This window comes from Strigops habroptila, chromosome 3 (assembly GCF_004027225.2).
Source record: "Strigops habroptila isolate Jane chromosome 3, bStrHab1.2.pri, whole genome shotgun sequence".
Lineage (NCBI taxonomy): Eukaryota > Metazoa > Chordata > Aves > Psittaciformes > Psittacidae > Strigops > Strigops habroptila.
The window spans coordinates 86,003,179-86,018,500 of record NC_044279.2 but is presented as its reverse complement, the minus strand read 5'-3'; the positions used below and the strand labels follow the sequence as shown (position 1 = coordinate 86,018,500).

General features: G+C 44.7%; 1 protein-coding gene across 10 annotated transcripts in view; it reads right to left on the bottom strand.

The window, feature by feature from the left end:
• Positions 1-6,380: 6,380 nt before the first annotated feature.
• The window catches only part of USO1 (USO1 vesicle transport factor), a 32,858-nt gene continuing 23,916 nt past the window's right edge, over positions 6,381-15,322 (bottom strand). For all 10 annotated transcript variants that reach the window (XM_030481052.1, XM_030481056.1, XM_030481053.1 and 7 more), the window contains 8 exons: positions 15,074-15,195; positions 13,931-14,069; positions 12,964-13,127; positions 12,291-12,380; positions 11,450-11,536; positions 9,842-9,940; positions 9,160-9,375; positions 6,381-8,723 (listed from right to left, as the gene is read on the bottom strand). In XM_030481052.1, coding sequence (XP_030336912.1) covers positions 8,646-8,723; positions 9,160-9,375; positions 9,842-9,940; positions 11,450-11,536; positions 12,291-12,380; positions 12,964-13,127; positions 13,931-14,069; positions 15,074-15,195 — 995 coding nt within the window. In that variant the 3' untranslated portion in view covers positions 6,381-8,645. The remainder of the gene's footprint in view (positions 8,724-9,159; positions 9,376-9,841; positions 9,941-11,449; positions 11,537-12,290; positions 12,381-12,963; positions 13,128-13,930; positions 14,070-15,073; positions 15,196-15,322) is intronic.

Genomic DNA, 15,322 nt, shown 5'->3' with positions numbered 1-15,322 from the left:
ACATAAGTAAACAGCAGCCCTCCAGTCACCTTGCAGTGAACTTGGGAGCGGCAATTTGGCACAAAGGAGTCAGTGAGGAGAGGAGGAGAATAGGAAGGCAGCACCAGTGCCCAAGCTTGCCCTCAGCCTGCGCGCTCGCTGCGCTGCCTTCTCACCTGCAGTCCCCAGGAATCCCACAGCCTGAGATGTTGGCTCCATGTCCACCAACAGCACAACGAGCATCGCTGAAGTTTGCAACAGCCCAGGCAAGAAGGTTGTGTGGAGGTTGAGGCAAATCAAGCCCTTCATCTGCAGGGGTCACACAGTGGATCACTGACGAAACAGGTCTTTTAACTTGATCCGGTGCTCTTCCTCTTATCCTCTGTTCATTCTCCGTTAAAGAGTGGAAGGACAGGCCTTCAGTTTTCCATGTGGGCAGGTTTGAACCCAAGTTGACACAGCCTGACAGTTGGAGCACAAATAGGTTTCTTCCTGTTCCACCTAAGGATTAGGGACAAGGGGACCGACCATGTCAAAAACGTCAGGCACGTCGATCTGCACTGGGGAATTCAGCAGAAGAACCTTGATTGCTGCTTAACACGTACACCACAGAAGCCCCAGGATATGAGAGTTACTGGGCAAGGAGCACACTAACAGGGAACCACTGTGGGCATACAAAGAGAATGCACTGGCTGGAGCACAGAGCCTGTGCTGGCTGTGCCCTCCTGTGCGTGCATCCTAGGAGATGGCACAGCTCTTCCCTCTGTAAATGATATTTTAGCCCATAGCCCTACAGCTCTGTTTGAAAGGAAAACTAACCATGTGATTAGCTTGGAAACCCTAAACCCTTCCACTCCTGTAACTCCCGGGTTTCCAGTGTGGATCCCAGGGCTGCTCTGGTTCTGTGCCGTGCGTGGGAACACCGTGACCTCTGGTGGCCACGCTGGAGCTCGGCGAGCATCAGGACAGCCGGTGGCGTTCCCCGGAATCACTGTAGTAGGCCCAGATGGCTACAAAGATGTCCCTAAGGATAAACAAGGTCTAACTAATTGCCTTAAGAGCTTTCTCCCTCCTGAGCCACAGGGAGAAGAATGCAGCCTGCAGCAAACCCGCCATCCCTTGCAGCATCGTTTTGGAGCTTGAAGGCATGAAGAGGAGAGTCGGGTCCCTGAGGAGGGGGACAGCTTGGGACTTTGTGCTTTCATTACCCAACTTCATTGTGTCATGGGGGAGATGACATGAAGACGACATTTGGCTGTACTTTGCTCTCAGTTTAGCCTGAATTTTGTTGTGAGTGTTCAGCAGCAAGAATTTCAACTAGCTGAGGTGCAGGAAAGTGTGTGCTGACAGCTTAAACCAGTATGTGTCTCAGGGCTCCCCTAAGAAGTGGGGAAACTTATCTGAAGATGTCCCTGCTCATTGCAGGGGGGTTAGAACTAGATGACCTTTGAAGGTCTCTTCCAACCCGAACCATTCTATGATTCTATGATTTCTCCTTTGCCTTTGAACTGTATGTGTATCAGGGAGCTGAGCTCTTTACCCGGTGAAATGTCCATATCAGTGATGGATGTACTGGCATGAGCACACACCCCAGAGGGAGCTGGTACAATCAGAGATGTGAGGATGCAGCAGCCTGGCCCTTCCTCCTCTGAGTCAGCAGAGATCAGTTTGCACCTATTTTGTGTTTTAAGCTGCAAATAGCAGCTCTGCAGACTCTTCATTCCACTCTGCACTTTCCTCAGACAGAGGAGATATGGATAGACAGGACGGGCTAAAACTGGGGGTGAGTCAGATACAGGTTGAATAAGAAGGGTCTTTCAGGTAACATCCCTGGACATGTGTTAAGATACAGGCAACAAATCTGTCCACAGGGGCAGGAGCAGGGGACTAGGAGTTCAGGGAGCAAATGTAGAGTCATGCAAGTGCCAGCAAAGCTGCTCCTTAGACTTGTGCGCTTTCACAGGTTGGCTCATGCTCCATCAGAGCTCTGGGGCCAGCATGATTTGGAAGTTCATAAGCACCAGCTCTGCCTTTGGCCCCCAACGTGGCCCAAATGGAGAGCCAAGAAGCTGAAGAGCAAGCTGGTTTCCTGCTGTGACTTCAGAACTTGCCTTCCTTGGGCTCGCCATGCAGCTCCTGGTGTAAGACAGGGTGTGTAGCAGTCTGCCCAGAGCCTTGGCTTCACCAGACAACTCAACAGCCATCAGGGAAGCTCTAGGAACCCCTCACTGGTGGTGACACTTGGGTGAGAGCCTTTTCACTTTCTGTATGTGGGGCATAGACCTGTGCTGTCTTACACAAGGGCAGAGAATGCAGAGCTGGTCACATATCCATACTGCCCAGCCAGTTTCTTTGGTGACACTTCCCGGCATAGCCAGGGAGTTGCATGAAAGTCCAACTGTTCTTCCCTTGCCTCAATGGAGACACAGCAGCAGAAGGCTCAGAAATGGTCCATTCCTGTAGTGTGGGACTGATTTTGTGACCTGGGTGCTGGGTGTTACCTCCATGAGCTGGGTAGCACTTCTCCCACCCAATGTGGCACGTAGGCTCAACACCGGGGTCAGTGAGGAGATAGTGATCTGGCTGCAATGGCTGGGGGAGGCTCCTGTCCTGGGCCTCAGGTCTCACCAGACATCAGGGCTGAGCTCATCTGTCACTTGCTGTGACAGGGGTCTGTCTGAGGCCTCTCTGTAGCATTGACCCTTAAAGCACAAGCTTTCCCAGGGATCATCGTATGTGAAAACCAGTGACCCTGGTTTTCTTCACCAGCCTGAAGAGCAAGGGCTCTTCTTGAGTATCTCCCTCCAATCAAGCAGGCTGTCTGCCCTGTGATTTATTATCCTGCTTCTAGTGAAACATGTGCTGCCTGCAAGCAACCACTAACGGCCACTGGCTGGCCCCACTTTGCCCAGCAGTGAGATTTTCAGCTTCAAGGTGCAACACTGTGCACCAATGGTATTTTCAGCCTTGGCCTGACCTTCACATTAGCCTCAGCATCAGTCTGTTGCATCAGTTTGCTCCCAGTAGGATGTCCTTTATCAAGAACAGTGTCATAAGGTTATTGGTTTCTAATGTAACTGGTATAAAGTGCTTGTCCAGACCCATTTCTTGTTTCTGAAATATCAAATAAAGGTGATGTTCCTGGCAGAGAGCAGTTTGTAAATGCCACAACTACCCATCTAGTGACACAGGTTCACCACTTACCCCCAGCGAGAGTGTGGTTTCTCAAAGATCGGTTTAGTGGATCTGCATGCCAGGTAGGATGCAGCATCTCATCCCATGGGGACTCAAGCTGAGCTGTAGGTGGCACTTCCGAACACCCATTTCTGCAAAGGGTCACAGACGAGGCTGTTTCACACACACACACACACACACACACACAGAGTAGTGCCATGCAGGTAGGAGGTGGGATTTAGAAACATGCCAAATGTTGGCATAGATATTGAAATCAGAAGTATGACACAGTCCCGCCTCAAATAGCAAATAGAAAACATGTTTCCCTTCTCTTTTCACAACAGAGCTGTCCTGCAGGAGAAAGCACCCAGCTCAGCCACCAAAGGGACCTGGCTCTGGTTTGATGGCAGTTGTCTTTTTGCAACTGCTGTCCTTTTGCTTATGAATGCACAAGGCTGGCATAACCCAGTCAGCTATTTATTTAAAGTGGAGGTGCTCTTTGGTGAACACTTGGGTGCTCAGGAGGAACAGGAGAAAAGGTCCTAGTTCTCCTCCAGTGTCTCTTGGGGCTGAGGGAGGAACTACCCCTTATTCCTGTAGTTTAAAGAGTCATAGAATCATAGAATGGTTTGGGTTGGAAAAGGACCTTAAGATCATCCAGTTACAACCCCCTGCCATGGGCAGGGATGCCTCACACTAGACCATGTTGCCCAAGGCTCTGTCCTTGAACACTGAAAAGAACATTCTTTCTAGTAAAGTATTTTCAACAAAAGAAAAAATCTCTTGAGTGTATATACACTGCTGAACACTTTGATTTATTTTCTAGGAAGAACACACAAATGAAGAGGGTTTGGCAGTTTTTGAGCTTGCAGAAGACTAGCAGCAGGCAGAGGCTGCATAACACAGGTAAGGCTGCTTTTGCATCCCTGAAGCCCATACTTTGCAAACAACTGATCCAGAAAAAGGTGTAGCAGCTGTATTAAAGAAATTACAAAGACTTTCTGTGTTCAGACCAAGCAAGCCTGGACTTTTCCTGGAAGCTCTTCCTGTATGAAGAGACCCACACTGCCTGGTCTGGACATGGATCCTAAGCACAAGCTCTGGACTCCAGGTGGGTAATAATGTTCTGCTGTTAACATACAATAAACAGAACTACTTCTGACCTTCACTTCTGGTACTCTCTGCAGCTCAGCATCTCTTGGCCTGTTTACCTGTATCAGTATGTGCAACAAGCAAGCTAGAAATCTATTGATGTATTTACCTCCTCAGCGTCATCAGCTGCTTGCTTTGACAAAGAGACTATGTGGAAAGGATCGAGACACTCTGCAGAGTGAGGAAAACCACCCTGCATTCATTATGTCCCAATCATGATGGGACGAGGAAAGATTCCAAAGAATTCAGAATAAATCTAATTTTCATGACACAGCCAAGAATGCACAGTCAAGTGAATACCTTCTGGGCAAAAGCCACCCATTTGACAACAGTACAGTTATAATCCAGACACGTCTACTACCAGCAGGAAGATATGCCACTAGGATGGTGCAATAAAGTAATCAACAAAACAGGTTTTCTAATTGGGAAAAGCACTTTGAACAGGCTGCTTTAAAACCTGTTTGTAACCAGTTTGGCTGTCTCCTGAACTTCCTACCCCACCTAGTTATCTCTCCCTTCATTTTTTGCAATTTCAAACATTCTGAAGTTGCATCCAAAAGGAAGAACTTCCCAAGCATAACACTGCAGAGAAGGGCCACAAAAAAATGTTGTAGCACACCATCCTTTAGGAGTGGCACTGACATCCAGGTGAGGTTGGCAGGTAAACAGCTCCCAGTCTAGATCAGGCCAAGCTAGCAATCACATGCCTTGTGCTTTCACATCCTGAGTCTGTGTTTATGTTTGTTTTCCAAGTGATTCTGTCTCATCAGTGTAAGGAAAAGGTTAGTTTCTTTTCCCCTATCTTCCTTTCTCTATTCCGCTTCCCTCTGCTCTGGAGAGGCATGCTTGCCTTCTACAGCCTGATCACATACTGACCAACAGCTTCCAGAAATATCTTTATTTCTGCCCACAGCATTTTTAGAGACCTCTCAGAAAGGTACCCAGAAGACAATGGAGTCAAAACATCTGGGACAATGTAAAAGGTGAGTAGAACAAAGAGCCTGCAAGGTCCCAGCTCACCTAGCGGGACACAGGGAGGGAAGAGCATATTTCCTTGCTCATCCAGTTCTACAGGCCGCATCAGCTTGCCAGGCTCTCCATCCATGACAAAGCCACGAGGCTTCCTAACACCACTCCTTCTCCATTGCCTCCTTGGCTCTCTAACTGAAGGAGCCAAAACTTCCAAAGAAAACACTGCTTCAAAGGACAGCTGACAGTGATGGGGAAGAGGTTCAAGCAGATAGAAGTAGGTCTGTCCTGTCCAAGTAGGGTAGGACAAACTGCCACCAACTCCCTGGGGTAGCTGCAGCAGCAAACTGCAATACCAACGCTCACAGGATACCTGGGTACTGAAGCTGTCACCCTCTACCAGGGTTCATTAAAAAGGCATTTTTAAAACTGACTTCCCAAGACATGCAGAAAGGAGCTCACATTTCTTCAGGTGATAACACTGGTGACTGAATCAGTGTACATTTGAACTCCTTAACAAGTGAGCATGCCCTTCCTGGTGCCATTCAGACTGGTGCGTGGGTACAATTACCTGCCCAGCTGTAACCCTGGTTACATCAAAGTACCTCTCGCTGACCTCTAGGAACCCTCAAGTTAGGCTCTGAGTTAGAATAAAACTCCCACTGCAATTCTTATCAACACCATTTATGTAAGAGACATTGGAATTAGCAAGACAGCTCCAGCCCCAGTCTGATTACCAGCTATTCTAATTGTACGCTTCAATCACACTCGGATAACATCCAGGGAGAATAGTTAATAGGCCTTGCATCCATATGGTAGCAAGCAAATACAGCAGTAAGCAAGACCAGAACTATCTCATGATTAAACACACTGATAGAAGAAACTGAAAGGCACACATGGCTTCCAACACTCAGAAATAGTTTAGTTTAAAGCTTGCGGAAGACATTGTGATTACAAAATTGAATTTAGGCAAGTCTAGCCTAACCTGAGTGTTAGAGGACCTGACAACTAAAATGATCTGATCATTATATAAAACCCATATCACGAAGTCCAGATTTAAATTCATTGTTTTGTCATTAGCACCATGTTTAAAGTCTCCTGTTGCATTGTGCCTGAAAGAGAACCCTAGTCACAAACAGAATTTTCAAGGGCTGAGAAATACCCGCCTATAACCATGCACACAGTGAGAGCTGGGTACTTAAATTCTTCAGCTATTTGTAATAATCCCATCTTGTGACTGTAGTATCTGTGAATGAGGATGGCAGCACACCATTGCACCTACTTCATAACTAGGTCCCAACACAGAACGCTTGGGCATTAAGTTACACTGGGTTTTATTATTATTCCCCCACTAACTTCCAAATCCATGTTATCACTCCATTCAGCTAAATACAAGAGCTCCAGACTACCCTTGGCAAAGCAAATACCCTTCACTTACCAACTTTGCACTGAAGAAGAAAAACATAAATCAAGACCTGTTAGCTGATGGGCTGCTATTGTACCACCTCCCACTTAAACAGTGGCAACGAGGTATCTTCTTTCTTCTCTTTCATGTCAAGAAGAAAATACAGTCATGCTAAGAAGAGAGTCTAAGTCACTAAATTGGGCTGAATTCATGCAGTGTGCTTGCATTGAGTTTGCAAGCAACAAAGCTGTCAATTCCTGTAGAACTTGTCCCCATCACTGAACAAGCAGCAAGAGCACTTCAGGCTTTCTGCCCTGGCTTTTTCTGTGCAGCTCTCATCTTAAAAAAACAAAAAAAAAAAAGGTAAGAAAAATGCAAGAACTGCCTCAGAATCAAAGTGTTCTCATCAATAAATCTCTCTGCCACTCTTGCTGCATAAATAAATGTGGCAAAGGCATCTAGAAGGGCTTTCTGGGGCCTCCATGCTTCTGCCCTCTTTGGATTTTGCATAGAAAAAGCAAAGGTTGACAGGCAGTGCCTCCAAGCTGTTTGCTCTCACCTTGCAGGTGTGCAGTGGTCAGTAGAACACAAGTCACATTGAAGGAAAGAACCAGGCCTTGGTGTATGGAAGGCCCCACAGCCACATAGTGCGTCAGCTCCTGTTCTACCGCTCCTTCTCATTCTTGCTCTTCTTCCCCCATGTCAATGAAATCTGCCCAAGGATGGAGCGCAAGTGTGGACCCTATTTAAAACACTCCCTTCAACAATTACACTTTAAACACACACACCGAGGGTATGAGGTAACTTCAGAAGAGTCTTTTCTAGTGTTCCTGAAGTGATGGTGATTTGCTAGTTTAAAATAGCTCTGAGGAAGTTAAGCAGCTACTGAAGTCTGTACAACTAAAAATGCAAAAACTGAGCCAGCACCCCTATGCACTGATGTCATGGGAGCCCCAGTACAGGGTACATTACTACTCGCATCCACCCCCCAGACTTGTGTTAGACCATTTTACATGTGTAATAAAATATATTTTATTAAAACAGGATAAGAGAAGTCACTGAATGAGTGCTAAGTGGACATACCTATTTTTATTACAAAAAAATGCGCAATTGATGCATGTACTGTATTCAGTCTTTTAAAACTTTTATTCACTCCTCAAGAGCCAATAAGTTATATAAATCATAGTAGTTTTCATTTCCTTACTGAAGTAGTCAACAAGATCTTTACTTAATATTTATGCTGAGCCGGTAGCACATTAGATCTTTAGAAAGAGTGTGTTGGGGTTTGGTTTTCCAGAGATTCTTCTTAAAAACACTACCTCTCTTGCATAAGTTTCCATGAAACCTCTTCTTCGTTGCTAGCATAGCACTGCAGTTCCCCAGGAGGTTCCAATGCAGCCACTCCAGGTGTCAAGTCACTTGGCCCTATGCAGGTCCATTCCCACCTGGAGAACCAGCCCTTAGGCCGGCAGAGTGGCCACCGCACACCACAGCCATCCAAACCCTTCCACCTCGCCACTGCTGTTGGAAGGAAGTCTCAGATCGCACTGGAGCTCCCTGCTGAAGGCAGGGGCAATGATTCCATTTGACAGATGTTAAACCAAATACTTTTGTATTTAATTAACAGTTCCAGAAGGTTAAAACTGTAGACGCACACACAGAACTTCTGTCAATGACAATGAACTGAGACAGCAACATTGTCATCCCCATGCTTTAAACAGCATCTAAAGCAACTTCTAAGCAAGTATAATTTGGGATACTCCTGTAGAACTTAAAGCAGTGATTTCTGTTTGCTTTACCTAGTAGGAAGGGTTTTCAAACACTTCAGTAACTTATAACTAGTCCCACAGTTGTCATTTTCCCATCTGCTCCTCATAAGCAGATGTTTTGCGTTGTATACCAATAATAGATTTCCCACCCCCAGTAACAATGCAATCTAGTTTTCATGGTAACACACAAAAGCATTCTAGTCCTGCTCCTCTTCCTCCACATCCTCATCTTCATCCCCTTGATCTCCAGACTCAATATCATCTTCATCTTCAACCTGAAATTAAGAAAGACCTGTGGTGAGCAGGAACATCCCTTACTCCAATCCAACCTTCTGAAGGCAAGGCAAATGCTAAGGGAGCAAAAATAAGCTTCAAGCTAACCTAAAGTTATCATGGTGTATCAATTAGTGCTTAATAAAAACAACTGTCATCTTGTCACATCAAAGTGCACATAAGGCTTCCCAAAACTGCCCGGACATTTCACAGTGCTGCTTAAAAAGCAGACTAAAATTATCTCTTGTATTATCTGTGGAATGATTCCTTAGGATTATATCACAGCCATCATCTGCTTTCCAGTTGGCAGCCAGGATGAGCTGCAGCAAGGTATCATTCCAGACATATATGTGACAAGTAGTTTTCCTCACAGGAGTTTGGCAGGTACCTCTCAAGATCCCTATCCTGAGAACTCAGTGGACCTGTTGTTTTGCTTACCGGTACACCAAGATCTTTCAATTTGATCTTCAGTGCAGATAGTTTCTGGTCCTGGTCAGCCAAAAGCACCAGAAGATCATCCTGTTCTTTCTTTGATTCTGCAACTTCTTGCTGAAGTTTACTTTTCTCATCTTGCAAGATAGCAACTGTACTGCTGGATGAATCCAGGTGCTGCTTTAGTGATTCTTTTTCTTCAGAAAGGGCTTTGACTTCACTCTGGAACAGGAAAAAACCCCCACCAGGTGACACCATAAGCATAGAACAGCTGAAGCCTTGTTTCCTACAAACACATTCCATGCACTACCTATAACAGCTCCAACCCCACCAAGTGCCCTGTGGCCTTGCTCCCACACACTTCCTTACCCAAACTCCCCTTATTACCAACTAGGAGTAAGGTAGGTGAAAGTCTTAGCAGTAGCCACCTTCCCCCAGCTACACTGGGCTGTCCTTGTCGGAGTAAAGCTATCTCCTGGACTGTCATTACCAGCTCTTTCAAGGCAGACAAAGCTTGCATTTCCCAAGTGAAAACGAAAGGAGATGCATCCAGCTCCCCCTGCATGGCCTGAAACACATAAGATGTTCAGGAAACAAACCACTTCCACCCAAAGCCTCCTATCATAGAAGTCCTCCAAGCGAAGACTGAGCATCAAATGACTTGGTTTAGTGTTCGCCTGCTACCAACCTTCAATTCTTTGATTTCTTGCTCAAGTTGTCCCTCCAATTCAGAGCTGTTTGCTACTGCTGCACCACTGTCTCCTAACACAGGGTCTGCAGTTGTGTTCTGTGGACACAAAATTCAACAGAAGAGCACTGAATGCCTTAGAGAGAGAGACAGCAAGCTAAGAAGTTATACAGTCAGCTGGAGAATTTACAGACATATTTTCTTCTTACAGTGTAGCCAAGCTGTGGTAGTTACAAACATCCTGTGCTGCAAAGCATCAGGAAACAGGCGTGTGCTTCCTGGGGTCCCGGTAAACACATACACACATGCACACAAAGGAGAAAACAGGGAGCAAGCCTTATTTCATATAAGTTGCTCTCTAAAGACTGGGCAGACCCTTCTATTACAGGCCCTCACGCAGATGCTTTCTAAGTGCCTAAGATTTTGTTTTATTAGGCTAAATATCCACATCTTTGTATGTGACTACTAAAAACAGCAGTAGTTCATTCTCAGCCAGCCCTACCCAAATTCCAAAATGTGGCAGCTGTCTTTGAGCTAAAACTACCCTGTGGCAGGAATTCCAGAAAATTGCCTCTCCAGTGATGCCCTGTTTAAGCCAATGCTCTAGGCAAGGTCTGGAGGGTGGCAGTGAGCTGCTCAGGCAGCAGGGAGCACCTAAAGAGGTGCTCTTAGATCTTAGATCACAGCTGCTGAGACTTGTGGCAGTGCAAGTGTTAAAAGCCTTCCTCTCAGCTTACCTGTATATTAAATTAAACACTCAGTATTTTCCCCACACAAGTGCTCTCTCTTGCAATACCCAATTTCAAATTTGGTGCACAGATCAGAACAAACCAGCCAGAGTCATAGAACCACAGAATGGCTTGGGTTGGAAAGGACCTTAAGATCATCTAGTTCCAAACCCCTGCCATGGGCAGGGACGCCTCACACCAGACCATGTTGCCCAAGGCTCTGTCCAACCTGGCCTTGAACACTGCCAGGGATAGAGAAGCAGCAAGAGTTGAAGCAAGTCCATCTCCCACTGAGCAGCTACCCTGTTCTCATTACAGCCGAGTTGTCAAGCAGGGCACACCACAGCTACCCTTGTTCTAGATCAGATTATTTAGCTATTCTGTAAGGCTTTATGGGCTCATCTTTTCAGCACACAGCTAAAAAAAAAGGCTCTTGAGGCATCTGGAGGCTGCGCAGATGCACCTACCAACTGCTATTCAACCGTACATCAATTTCCAAATTAGTATCCTCAATTGTTTGCAAGAATAACGATCCCTCTAACATCCATGGTATCATGCAGTTGTGTCTCAAGAGACTATTTCCTTTGATTAGGGTGTGAGCTTAAATAAAGCGCCGAATAGTTGGCATCCCTTTGTTTAAAAATACGAAGGACCAGTGGCCTCATGGAGCACTAACCGGACTGCAAGTCCCCTCTTTCCTCATGAAAGATCCGTCTAGGGAACACATTACTTCATTTACAAAACTGTGGGAATCACTTGCTGATGTGTGTTCTTAAAACAAGCTTGGGTTAGGACAAGGGCTACAGACAGCACATGCAGGAAAGCAAAGTCTTCAAATTTAGTCCCCGAAAGAGAAAATATGTAACTTGGTCATTGGTACCATTACTCGTAGCTTTTGATTCTCTGTCTGAAGCTGAGAGATTTCTACAGACTGTAGTTGTAGTTGACTCCTGAGCATTTCTAACTCCTTTGGGAAACAAAGACAAAACCATACTTTTAAGTTAATTCGATAAAGACAAGATAGTTATTCACAATACATTCCTCTTCAGGTACATGTTACCAAACTGTTTCATACTAGCATATATGAGAGAAAAGCTGCAACCGTTTCTCTGGAAGCCCAAACCAGTCCCACTATTTTCCACCCCGGTCTTAGGAACTCTTTTCTATGGAATGTCCAACCAAGGCACCTGCGTGAGCCTTAGTCTCCCTTATTAGGGTGTTTCACACCACTAGCACTCCATTAACGTCCTCCTCTCATTACTGTTCTCGGTGCAGAAACCCATTATGACTTATTAATCCAGTCACATTAACTAGTTCTCTAATCAGAGAAACTCTGCTAGGTATTTTATGAGCAACAGCGCCCACAAATTACTCAATGTGCACGTATTTCAACACTTACTCCATGTTGTACATTTAATACCTGGAATCTTTCATATTGATATTTAAAGATACACTTTTGCAATGAATAAACTGCTTTTGCAACTCTGAAACAACAGTTTGTCTTCTGCTGGCTCAAACCTGCTTAGCAGAAAAAAAACGTTTCACTTTAGATACATAATCTTGATGCTCCAAGATGAGTAGCATCATCACATGAAGGTACACCATTAAAAACTTCAACATGCTCAGGGATCAGTGCTCCCCCCTGCAGTGTGATAAAAGCTCCCTGCCCATCCCAAGCTGCCACTGCTGACCACAGCTTTGCTAAAACACCCCAAGTTCACCTTTTGTAGTTCATTATTGTGCTCCAAGCCACCAGATCTGCTGCTCTGTGAAGACAGCTCTGTTGTTCCTATTTCCAACTGTGAAGACTTCTGTAATAGCAACAGGGACATCAGCCATAGAAGCAGACAGCATAAATACAGTCATGTTGCTAGAACCCAGAGCAAATTCTGTGCTTGCATGATCCAAGTTCCCAACATAAAAGGTGTAAACAGGCTAAGAAATGCACAAAGCTCTCTGATTACATGAGAGCAGCTGAATAGTCCTCTCTAAGGTGGATACAAAAGCATCTTTCACCAATCCAAATGCAGAAGACAAGCACAAAACAAAAGCAGCATGCATCATCCTGTGTTTTGGCAAGCAGGCCACCATAAATACATCTTAGAAGCTTAGTGGGGGTAATGCCTAAGAGGCACCTACCATTTTTTCCCCACCCAAAACACACTAAAACTCCTGATTCTACAGTACAACAGGTCACCTACACAAATTACTTTTGGGAACAGTGGGAAGCAGCAAAAGCTTTGCTCAAGCCACCTCCCACTCCATTTCCTATTATCAGTATGCAATCAGTTATGATACTTTGACTGCCATCATAACGAGGACTCAGCTTAAGGCAGATGACATTTGAAAACACTGTCTGGAAGCTGCAGCAAGTTCTGCAGAGACAGCACTTACCAATTTTTCAATCAGAAAATCCTTTTCCCTTATCTGCCCTTGCAGCAGCTCATGCTTGTTTTTCCATTCTTCCAACTCCTCTTTCAGTTTGCTCACTTCTTCTGTCTGAATGCCATTCATCTGAAACGTATCCCCATGGGAATTGTGATGTTGAGTGTCCTTTCCTGAAAGACAGAATTTACAAAACCAAGGTCACAAACACCAATGCCATTTTGAAGTTAGCTTCAAACACACCAATTCAAGAATTTATTGCCCATCACACAGGGCAACACAAGCAATTCCAACTCAAGAACCAGAGCACAGTATTTACAAATTCTCTATCAAAAGGGAGTAAAGAGCTCTAATTTGTAATTCCTTCAAGCATGTATCTGTGGCTGCACCAGCGTGCTGCTTCAGTTGCTCAGTTCATCCAAAATAACTTCATAGACAAATCATCCTACAGAGGAAGGATGATTGTGTCCTTACATATTGTTAATAGTAATTGTGAAGGCAGAATTACTTTTGGAAATCATCACATCCAGTTTATCAGGCATCTTGATCTTGGAGTAACTTGAATATACTTGTCCTGATTCAAGCACTTAGTTAGCAATCTCTCCAGTGACAGTGATAAGCCTCATCTTGCACATCTGCCATACAGTTCTTCCTCAATTCATTATTTTCATCCATAGACCTGAGTTCCAAGACTTAAGCACAAAGCAAGAAGAAATTTTACCTCATGCACATTTTCAAGCTGTCCTGTCTGATTTCAGTGCTTTAATTCTTTAACTTTAAAGGCACTTAAAGCAAAGCCCAGTATTTTTAGATAACAAAGCAAATCTAATGCTTCAACAAAATTGCTTGCAATACCCAACATCAGCCTGAAAACAGTGTATTTAATCTCTGTGGGAAGTTTTTCATATGCTACAGAACATACAACAGCATGTCTGAAGTGATAGAAGATATTTTTTTTATTACTTTCTGAGCCTACCTAGCTGTACTTTAAGGAGATTATATTGGTCCTTATGCTGTTGGATCTGTGACACTTGCTGGGTAACTGTTGCTTGGAGCTGTTCATTTTGAGACATTAAAGTGGTAACTCGTTGTTTTAGTTCTTCAAGCTCCTGGTCCTGTGAAAGAAAAAAAACAAAGCACTGAAGAATAGTAACACTTTTGAAGACACTACTGTCAGGAAGGCAAGGAAAGATAGAAAAACCTCAACTCCAGCATGACACACTACTGCCAGTAATGCTGTCCATGCTACCTGTATCAGGTGAGCAGGAAAACCTCATGCAAACCTAGATAGCTATTGCAAGGAAAAAAGCCTGGCAAAGACAGGAGAAGCCTGTCACACCAGACCAATGCATTCCAAGTCTTTTGGAGGAGACCTCCAGCATCCCTACACCAGAGACAGCACAAGAATAAAAAGGAAATCTATGAAATCTGGCGATTGTAGTTGTTCACCACCACACCAAATGCATGCATTTGGGGCACTTCAAGAGTCTTCCAGGAAGGTGTGGGAACTGCTGTCACTGCAAGTTCAGGAAACCTCACCAGCAGTTCAAAAGTGCCCCTTAATTCCACATGTACCACTGTGCTCTGTGTCCATTCCACATCCCTGAACTCAACACACCTGCTTCAGTCCCCATTAACTATTAAGTTTATTAGCTTTGCTCTTCTACTTCTCCATCTAAGCTGTTGCAACTAAACAAGCAAACTCCCACTGGAAAAACAATTAGGAGTTCAACCCCAGCAGGTATATCCAAAACTTCACTGACTAACTCCCATTCTTCGTTCAGCCACACTTCAACTGTCATCTCAAAAGTGAGAGCCCAGAACTAAGAGTTGCATCTCTCTGTGAGGGGCTGCAAGTTCTCCAATTACTCATTTCAGAAGACTTCAACACAGGAAAGAGCAGACATATCACAGTAAAATACTTTTAACTTATCCAGTATTCTAAACACCGGTATTTCATTTGAACCAGAACTTGGTTTAAGTGTTTGTAGAAGTGTTTCTGCAGTGCTAGTTTCCTGGTTACTTCATTTGGAACACTGGGTATCAAACTGCACTGGTGCCTCTGAAAGCCAAACCAACCAATCCCTGGAGGCACATGTACAGCGTAACTCCCTCTCACCTGCTCTCTGATGACTTTTTTGTATTGAGTCACAATGTTGTCATGCTGTTCCAATGTCTTCTTGACCTCCTCCTCCTTTTTATCTTCCTCACTGGACTTGTAAATAGCTTTACTTATGACACCTGTTAAAAAAAATTCACATCTTTTTTGTCCTCACATCTGTCTCACAATCCAACCCAGTTGAACTGAGTGCAGGGCGTTAGAAACTAAACCTGCACTTTAAAAACAAAGAGGTTTAAGGAAACAGCC